The sequence below is a fragment of the Dermacentor silvarum genome, chromosome 10 (genome assembly GCF_013339745.2).
Source record: "Dermacentor silvarum isolate Dsil-2018 chromosome 10, BIME_Dsil_1.4, whole genome shotgun sequence".
In the NCBI taxonomy this organism is placed as follows: Eukaryota; Metazoa; Arthropoda; class Arachnida; order Ixodida; family Ixodidae; genus Dermacentor; species Dermacentor silvarum.
The window spans coordinates 19,694,886-19,705,477 of NC_051163.1; the positions used below are offsets into that span (position 1 = coordinate 19,694,886).

At 52.3% G+C, this 10,592-nt stretch overlaps 1 protein-coding gene across 1 annotated transcript; it reads left to right on the forward strand.

The window, feature by feature from the left end:
- The first annotated feature begins 1,314 nt into the window (after positions 1-1,314).
- Positions 1,315-4,944, forward strand: LOC119430905 (probable phosphorylase b kinase regulatory subunit alpha). The gene is given in 4 exon segments (XM_037698370.2): positions 1,315-2,001; positions 2,003-2,131; positions 2,133-3,373; positions 3,432-4,944. Coding segments are annotated over 4 exon segments (3,486 nt in total). The 5' UTR covers positions 1,315-1,398.
- The last annotated feature ends 5,648 nt before the right edge of the window (positions 4,945-10,592 follow it).

Here is a 10,592-nt window from a genome sequence, read left to right on the forward strand (position 1 = left end):
GGCAAAACAGATTGGTGGCGCGACGCAGGACTGAAAGCTTACCGAGCCGAAATTAACCTGTTTCGAACTGAACCTCGTTGCAAGCCTCGTCTCGGCAAAAATAAAGCCGCTCCATACACGTTTGGATGGAGGGACTTTAGGCCAAACAACCATCCGCAGCGCGCCGGACGCTGCCGGCCTGGTCACGCAGCGTGGCGCCATCTCTCGAAGCAGGCGACGCAAAACCCGCGCCGCGGAACTCACGGACCACTGGCGTTGAAAAGAGCACAGGCAACCCTTCCTCAGCGCCAAAAGATGGCAATCAAGTGTATGGTGCACTGTATCTGCCTTTCGAACGCTGCCAGGGAGATGACAAATTAAACTTCAGCGTACTAGACGTTACAGCTTGAGTGATTTTGTGAGCGAACATAATGAAGAAATCGGAAACAATATTTTTAAAAACTTGTTTGGGCAGTAACTAGCGTATGTAATGCGGTCCTGTACAAGGGATTAGGGTATAGAGACCGCATTTTAAGTTTTGACTGGTTGCCCGGATGATCTCGTTTTGATCTCGCAACGATGCCCAGGTGTTCTCGCTTCATTTTCGTCTTGAGTGCCCGGATAACGGCTCTTAATTTTGGCTCAAGGTCTCTTGAAGGTCGCCGGCAACCGGAGATAAAAGCATTTCGTGCTTAAAAGGTCATATAGTTCGGCGGAAAACAAAATTCCTTTTCGTGATGCTGAAAACCAATTTTTCGTGGGAAATGAATGAATGGGAAAGAATTCATCACGCGAAATAGCTTAGTGTATACACCTAGAGGGAACACCTAGAAGAAGAAGAATCACAATGAGCCATGTGATTTTACCTATGCCTCCTGTGCAAAAAGAAAAAAAAAAGAAAGGAGAAAAGAAACATGTCCTCGTATACTCCTGAAAACTATAGCACTGTGTTGTCTTCACTCTATGCTGTAGCCTCCGAGGAACACTACGAAAAGCTGAACGGTTTTGAAATCTGACTGCTTACACTATATCTTGATTTCCTCTTCTCTTGCGGTTTCAGCAAGTTCGTTATCACAACTTCAGCCGAAATTATGTGTCATAGTACATATATAATCGACATACACATTCCTGTCCGCGCATCCCTTCATTATCTGTCAAATGAATTTAGATTACTGCCGTTCCTGCGTGACGTCGACTTCGTCTGTAACCAAAGGATGATGAGACTGCTTCACGCTTAAGAAGAGACGAAGATCGCAAGCACGCACCTCGCGCATTCGGCCCGCGCCTGCTCGAGCAGCGCCTGGACGAGGCAGGCCCTCAGTCGCTCAACCTGGCGCTCCCGACGTGTACTTTAGGCCGTCTCACGTCCCAGTCTCGAAGCTGCCCTGGCCCGACAGCCGATCCTCGCCGCCTTTCGCCATGTACCGACGGGAGCGCTTCAGGGGCAGGCGGCTCGACTACTACCACAACCTCTTGTACCGCACCGTGATCGAGCACCAGAACCCCGTGACCGGGCTGATACCGGGCCACAAGTTCTCCGACCACCACGCCTGGGTGCGCGACAACGTCTACTGCGTGCTCGCCATGTGGGCCCTGTCCATGGCGTACAAGAAGCACGCCGAACTCGACGACGACCGGGCCACGGCGTACGAGCTGGAGCACCGGTCGGTCAAGCTCATGCGAGGTCTGCTCGTCGCCATGATTAACCAGAAGGACAAGATCGAGCGCTTCAAGGAGACGCAGAACGCGAGCGACAGCTTGCACGCCAAGTACGACGCGGCCACGGGCGGCGTTTGCGTCGGCGACCAGGACTGGGGCCACCTGCAGATCGACGCCACGTCGCTCTTTCTGCTCGTACTAGCCCAGCTCACCGCCGCGGGGCAGCAGATCATATTCAACCTGGACGAAGTGGCCTTCATCCAGAATTTGGTCTTTTACATCGAGAACGCGTACTGCATACCGGACTACGGCGTCTGGGAACGGGGCGACAAGACCAACCAGGGAATCCGGGAGCTGAACGCGAAGTTCGGTGGGCGCCGCCAAGGCCGCGCTCGAGGCCATGAGCGAGCTGGACCTGTTCGGTGTCCGGGGAGGGCCGGCCTCCGTGATCCACGTTCTCTCTGACGAGACGCAGAAGTGCAACGCCGTGCTGCCGTTCCATGCTTCCGCGAGAGTCCAACTCCAAGGAGGTGGACGCGGCTCTTCTCACGGTAGTGGGCTTCCCCGCGTTCGCCGTGGACGACCCCGATCTCATACAGAAGACCCGAGTGACCATCACGGAGAAGTTGCAGGGACAGTACGGCTGCAAGCGTTTCCTCCGGGACGGCTACAAGACGCCGCGCGAGGACTCTCGGAGGCTGCACTACGAGCCGTGGGAGCTGCAGGTGTTCGACAACATCGAGTGCGAGTGGCCGCTCTTCTTCTGTTACTTCATTATCGACGCCTGCTTCCGCGAGGACCGGAACACCGTCGACGAGTACTCTGAGCTTCTCGACCGAGTGCTGATCAAGACCGACGATGGCCTCAGGCTGGTTCCCGAGATGTACGCAGTTCCGGAAGATGCGGTCAGCCGGGAGTTCGAGAATCCCCACACTCAGACCAGGATACCCGTCGGGGAGATTCCTTTCATGTGGGCCCAGTCACTTTACGTTTTAGGCAAGCTGCTGGAAGAAGGCTTTCTGGCACCCGGAGAGCTCGACCCGCTCAACCGGCGCTTCAAGTCGCTGCGGAGGCCCGAACTGGTTGTCCAGATAGTTTTGTTGGCCGAGAACTCCGACGTGAAGGAGAAATTTGCTAGCATCTACCCGAACATCGAGACGGTGGCCGAAGTTTACCCCTTCGAGATCCATCCGGCTCGCGTGCTTGGTGAACTGTACTCGTACCTCGGACAGAACCGCAAGATGAACTTCTCCGGTCGCCTGTCCAAGGACGTCGGACTAGTGGCCACCAGCAAGATATACCAGCTGCAGGACCGCACGTGCGTCTTCATGCCGCAGAACCTGGATAGTAAAGAATTCCACCTGGTCAACGACGTGGACCTGTTCGCCAGCACGCTTCGATCGGACGTGGCCATGCTGCGCGCCGACTGGAACGTGCCCGGACGACCCACCATGGTGGTGACTCTCGGTACGCGGCAGCTCATCCAAGGCAAGGTTCCCGTCAGCCTGCGCCAGACTCTAAAGAAGCTTTTGGGCGGCTACGTGCACGGTACACGCGTCTGCGTGAGCCGCATTGGCGAGTTCATCAGCACGTCGTGCGTGGCCAGCTTGGATTTCCTCGCCAGTTACGAGGACGGCGAGCCGGACACTGTGCCCGTACCAATCCGCGACTACCTGGACAGTGAGATGATGCGCTCCGCGCACTCGAGCAGCCCTCGCAAGTCGTCGCTCTTGGGGCAGGCGACGTCGACGACACTGTACGGCGGCGGCTTCTGCCGGCACCCCCGGCGGTAGTCGACGCAAGTCGCCCGCCTCGGGTCTCATTCGGCGGTCGCGATCGCTGACGGGCCAGGACACACCCGGCAGCGAATTCATGTTCGCGATGGCTCACAGCGATCTGTCCTCTGAGTCGCCTTCGCGGATGATTTCACGCCGGTCTTCGTACGACGACGGCCCCGTGCCGTTCCGTGCCGTCTCCGAGCTCCGACTCGAACAGGTCACCGACTGTGAGCTGCTGACCACCCTCCAGGAGACGGACTCGATGGAGGAGCAGGGCGACATCCTCCACTATCTGTCCATCCACAAGGGCTTCTACTGGGACACCGGTCTGGGGCATCCCCAATCGGTGGTCACCGTTTGGAACCTCTTCCAGGACTTCTACGAGCGCGCTTGCCTGGACCATCGCTGGGGCCTGGTGCGCCACTTCGCGGGCGCCCTCGGCAAGCGAGTCGAGGACCTCGCCAAGTCCGTGACCGACCTGCTCGTGCGACAGAAGCAGGTGACGGTAGGCATGCCGCCCCAGAACGAGCACGTCATCACGAGGCCGCTCTCCAACAAGGAGCTCCGCAACATCATCAGCGAGGCGCACAGGGGAGACCAGAGCATGGCCATGCTCACGCAGGAGCTGCTCGCCTACCTGGCCATGTTCATCCAAACGGACCCACACCTGTTCCACGAGATGCTGCGCCTGCGCGTGGGCCTCATCATCCAGCTGATGGCGTCCGAACTGGCGCGCACCGTGGGAAAGAAGGACGCGGACACCGCCGAACTGCTGCTCAACCTGAGCCCCTACGAGACGCAGACCCTGCTGCTGGCCATCCTGAGCGGCCGCGAGCTCTTGGGCTGTCGGTCCATCTCGGCACCAGACTCGAGCCACGCGAGCTTCGCAACCTACAAGTACAAGCACTCCGTCGCGCAGACGTTCGTGTACGGACCCGAGATGGTCGAGGGCGAATTTGAAGCGCCGGCCGATCACCAGCACGGCCAGTGGCTGCGCAGGAGGCGGCTTGACGGCGCGCTAAACCGCGTCCCAGTGGGTTTCTACTCCCGCGTCTGGGCCATCCTCGAGCGCTGTCCCGGCGTCTGGATCCGGGGCCAGTGCTTGCCGTGGGCTCTGACCAGGGAGATGACTCCGGGCGAGTTCAAGTTCGCGCTGCGGGTCGAGGAGATGCTCAACAGGATTCCGGAGCCCGAGTACCGGCAGCTCCTGGTCGAGGCGCTCATGGTGCTGAGCCTCGTCGTCGAGAACGAGACCGTGGAGAAGTTCCACGAGCCCCTGGACATCGAGGGGATCGTGCAGAGAGCTCACGCGCTGTACCTCGAGGACCAGCGGCTGTGCACGGGAGACTCGACGCTCTGCTGCTGCGTGTCCCCGCCCGTGGTCCCCTGTCAGGCCACTGTGGGGATCTGCGAGCGCTTCTACGACTCTGCGCCCAGTGGCTGCTTCGGCACCATGACGTACTTGGTGCGCGCGTTGGCGTGGACGTTGCACGAGCTGACGGGTCTGACGGACTGCACCATGTCCTAGCCGTCTCGCCCTTCTGTTCTTGAAGCACTGACCACCTTTTGCGCAGGACGATGGAGGTATATTTTGAGAACACCCTTACCAGGACTTCACTACCTCTTGTTTGACAGAACCGGCCACGACGCACCTCCGCGATTTGCTTTTGATCCCTACACCATCACGATGACCGAGGAGGACACGAATGCGTCAGAGTATAGAAGGGCTAGCCGGCTCTTAATTCGCTTTGTATAACGTGGTTACCGCGGATTTCTCGTCCGAATGCATTGTGGTTGCGCCACGGGATTTGAAATGTACCGCGCACGCTAATTGATGAGGTAAAAACGTAACCCGACGGGCATCTCATGTGCGCCAACTCGTGAATGCATTGCGCTAAACTACGCCTATCATTACAAGTCGCCAATTGTATAATGGCGACCCGCAACAACATGCACCATGCGTATAGGCACAGAACTGGCCCATGATTCATGGTGGCCATTGGGAGCTTTGGGTCGGCGAGCTAGATCCATCTTTTGTGCGGGCCGAGAAATTAGTTTCCTTATTAGCTCTTTGTATGTCTAACCACTTAAAACCAAATAACGGAGTCTGTATAGACGGATTAACGCTAAGTGAAGTGACGGGTGATGACGGCAGACTTGTATATTTCGCGTTTACGAAAGGTAGCGCCGGATTGGCATGTATGTAAACGTGCGCATGCAGGCTTGCACTATACGCTCATGCAGGTGCGCGTGTTAATGCTGACTATGCTTTAGTGTGGCTTTTCAGGAGTCATTAAACAGTTGCAAATGTTAGTGAACCTAGCGAGGGCTATTGTAATGTTAGCGGTCTAAAGTTGATTTCGCTGTTAGTAAGCTTTGAGATATGGCGAGTGCGTTTGAATCTGCGTTGTACTGATATATTTTTGTACCGCAAAATAAAACCCAAGCGCTTTATGATCTGAACTTTACCGTCACCGGCGCTAATTGCAGGATTTATTTTCACCCAGAACTGACATATTCATTGATGTATAAAACTTATCTAACCTATTCACTACAAAAGCTTCACTGCATTTAGATTGCAAGTCTAGTGCGGTGGATTTTCTAACTTAAAAAATAATTTGCTTACAAATATATGCTAAATATGCTCAAATACGCTCTTATGTAATGCTAAATATTCCCTTTCCAAATATTGTGAACCTATTTTTGTAGCAACACAAAATTCGCATCTTGAAATGAAGTTGAAACCGTCTCCTCGATCCGCGTTTAGATTACCTTCAGGTCAAGGCCTTTAATACATTGCAGTCTCTTCTTTTCTCAGTAATATTACTTGCACCACGCGTTCGTTGCAATGCATTTACGCGGCATCGGAATCGTACTGTCAGTATGAATTCAAAAGCGAGCAAGTCTAAAACGAGAACATGTTAATTTTGCTCAATATAGGTTCCAAACCCCTGGGAGAACACCATGTTTAGAAATCGGATACAGAGTGCTTGCATTTCGCGCTCGTATATGTAATAACCCGCCGCGATAGCTTAGTGGCTATGCTGTTGCGCTGCTGAGCTCAGTGTCATGGGTTCGAACATATAGCCGTGGCGGCCGCATTTCGATAGGGCCGAAATGCAAGAACGATCGTGTGCTTAGATTTAGGTGAACGCCAAAGAACACCTGGTGGTGAAAATTAATCCGGAGTCTCCCGCTACGGCGTGACTCATAATAAGACCGTTGTTCTGGCACCTAAGGCTCTCTCTCTATATATTTTCTTTCGAGAACTCCTATATGCAATTACGCGCTAATAGTTGTTCTTATCAGGATGTTTCTGTTCTCGTCTCAGTTTGTGCCGATGGTAATTCGATGCAGAATCTGAAAACTACGACTGTTCACGTAGTAGATAAGCTGCTGCGTGAACAGCTGCAAATCATAGTAGAGATTTAGCTAATCTACTACTGTTCACGTAGTAGATTAGCTGCTGCGTGAACAGCTGCAAATAATAGCAGAGATATAGCGAAGGTTATAGACTAGTTGTGTTTGCGGTTGAAGTTGAAACTTTGCGCGCAAGCACTTCAATCCGCGTTACAGAGTGGGGCGGCTGGCGTCGAACGACCCTGTCAGGGCCAGCAGCTGTAGTCCGTACGTGGAAAAAAGATTAACCATCTTTTTTTTTTTTTTTTTAGTCCTACCATGTCGTGATTTACAACAAGAAAGGTGCAGTAGTTGCCTGGCTAACGCGCCTACCAATACTGATACAGGTGCTACGTACTGTTACGGCGAAGTAAGACCACCGACAAAAAATGAAATCGCCTTTACGTTTATGAAAATGCAACAGGAGACATAAAGAGAAGAATGCGCAACCAAACTGTCAGTCACTATGAAAAGGAAATCTGGTCTCTTGTTATTCAGCGGGAAAAGAAAGCAACAGTCGGGACATCTAGCCATGTCCCGACTGGGTCAAGTCGGGACTCGGGACATTCACTCAAAAGTCGAGACTGTGCCGCTGAATTCGGGACGCTTGGCAGCCCTATACTCTCAACCGCACGTTGCCGTGGGTTTCCAGTTCGATTATCAATGTTGAGGATGGGCGAAGATTTGCTTTTCTCCGCCATAATGCTAGGGGTGTGTGGACGGTGTTTGACGACTAAGATGACGTCATTGTCGAGAGAGAAGTGGCTCTTTATGAAGAAGGGAAAGGTTGGCGCTATCTTCCGCAGCCTTTGAGGGGGCACGGCTCAGAGCCAAAGGCAAGATCCGCAACGCTATTCTCTCTGTCACAAAGACGCTAACGGGGATATTTATTTCCTGGCCCGGCGCTAAGCGACGCTCGAAGAATGCCTATGCTGCTATACGCGTCAGGAGAGGAGGCGAAACAATGACGTCACTCGACTGCGGGGCGGTCTCGGGGGTTTCCCCTCCTCGAGGAAGGGAACCCGGCAGGCGCTGACGACAGCGTGTTTATACTTAGAAGATGACGAGGGGAGGTGAAATGGGAGCCCCTGACCGAAAACCGCTCATCGCTTTGTAAGCGCAGCCGCGGTTCCTTAGCAGGCGCTATTTGGCGTATTGTGGATTCCGAGCTGTCAGTCCAATCACTAGCCCATTCAGCTACCTTTTCACTGTAGCGTCGGTGTTGGTGAACTGCTGAATTGGTGAATATGTGAACTGGTGAACCGTTGAATAGGTGTTGCCGAACCGAACCGGTAGTACATATCCCTGAGACCCCAAGACCCCATGAGCATATTAGCTTTGAAAGACAGCTTTCTTTTAAGCACGAAATAAAAAAAAAAGAAATAAAAAAGAAAGAAAGAAAAGAGCTCCGTAAACGGAACACCTATCCTCGTGTGTCCTAGCTCTTCTCTGTTGAATTTTGTGCTCGTTCCCACTTTCTAAATATGCACTCACTCGCCAAACCACATGGCTACGAAACGCGTCTCAAACAATTGAAAGTGACGTTCTCAAAACGTGCCCTACAAACTACGTATTAACACCGCGACCATTACATTAATAAATAAAGAAGATTGTTAATTAGTCCGTACCCAATCAGAACACAGGAGACACGTACCGCAGGCTTATCCAGGCGGTTGTGCAAGTTCTGACCGTCATCGCAAGGTGTTTGCCCCTCGATCAAAGTCAAATAATTTTGAGCTGATCTTACGCTTACACCCGACGACGTCACATTAACGGAGGTCAGGCGACGTCACAACTGCGACAACGTTCCATGCATGCGCGCGAAGTCGATTGGCTGTGCTCTGTATACTGCGCCGGAATTGCAGAGTGTGAGCCAGCCCTGCGCATATTGTCACGTTGTATAGTGTGGTCCAGTGGTATAAGAGCATCGGGTTGTTGCGCTGGGAGACCGAGATTAGATACCATCATCGGACACGTTTTTTTTTTCGTTTTTTTTGTTCATTAGTGCGTGTGAGGGTTTTGGCAAAACAGCAGCAGCCACAGCGAGCAAACGCCGGGAGGGTTCGTGGCAAGAGGAAACGCGTTTCCCTAGCAGCCTCATTCCGTCAGACAAAACGGAGCAACGGTCTTGCCACTCTCCTGGCGTATGCTATGACGCGCTCCTTTGGTGCCGTTCAAAAATACACTTCATAAAGAACGGGAGGCCTCCCCGAGCGGCGACCTGTTTCGCCTGCCTGCAGCATTGCCAGCATCGCGAGCGCAGAGAAGGAACAACAGACAGAAAAAAAAAAGGATAAAAGAAAAATGGAGAGAAAGCGGAAGGAAGGCGCTCAAAGTTGCAGCGCAGGATGCCCGCCAGACGACAGCCCAGCACATTGCGAGCGGAAAAAAAAAAAAAAAAAAATAACGGACGACACGCAATCGACGGTGTGTGTTTGTGTGTTTGTTCGGGTGAGACGAAGGAGAAGAGCAGTGAGGTGAGATGTACTTGTAGATATATAATGCGATCCGGGAGGCTGATCTAGTCGCTGAGTGGAGCGGTGCATCTATCTCTGTTTTGTTGACGCTATATTATAGCGGAAGGCGTCGCTGATATCGCTGCTCGTTCCTGCCGGCGCGAAAGCTCGCTTGCGCCTCGAGAAATATGTGCACCGTTGTGAAAAGCTGAGGGCTGCAGGCGCCAGCTGATACCGAGGTTCGCGCGGATGTCCTTACGCGATACGAAAGGTCATGTGATCGGCGTTTTGTCGTCGTGGTACCATTTCTTATTTAGTTTGAAACCTGAAAACGGCGAGAGTAACATACTGGGGGTACTAAGTTATTGTGAAACGTGGCAGACGATGTGCTTGAAATGTTTTTTTTCTTTCAATTTTTCGCTCGGGTTGCCACGCGGCATAACGTTTTTGAATTTTTTCGAAGTTTGCTAAAGCGCACATTTGCACAGCGGCCCATTATTCACTGACTTATTCGTTTACTTATTTTTTGCTTAGTTATCTGTACACGCTGCAAACGCGTATATTAGGGTTATGCTAGGAGTGGGAGAAAGTGCATGTAACAAATGTGCAGCAAGACCCGCAAATGTATATAACGATGCAATCGCACTCAATAACAGAAGAAAATCGACTTAGGCTAGTGAACGCAAGCAAAGAAAAAAAAATGAGGTCAATACTGGCAAAGCAACTCACAAATGCGAAATGTGTTCACCCATGGCTGCTGAAAACGCAGCGAACGGTCAGGAGCGGACAATACAGGATAGTGAATTTCAAAGCTATTGTTGTACGCGGAATAAAAGCGCAATTGAATGCCTTATAGTGCGAGTAAAAAGAAAACGCCTTGTGTTCAGAGCGCAATGACTATACGAGTACAATTCTTGTTAGCAAGTTTGATACGGCTACATTTAGAAAAGCAAAGCATCGCGAAAATTTGCCACAGTTACGTGATTATCCGTTTGACTGATATTAGCGATAGGCTGATATCAAATGCGAGACAAAAAGAAAAAGAAAATTTGTGGATCCCAAGCACTGTGGGAATAGATGTTATGCCAAGCATTTTGCAGGTATACCTGGATATCCAGCATTGTTTAGTGTACCGCAAAGCGATACCAGGTGGACCAACGTGTTTGTGAAAATTGAGTAGTTATGTGTGCGGGTGACGAGCGTACGGGTCTGTGGCCACAGCAGCACGGCGACAACCAAGTTGAAGACGATCTCATGGCGACAACGGCATGACTTCTACGCCGGCCATTCGACGTGAGCTTATACGACACGGGAAATGGTG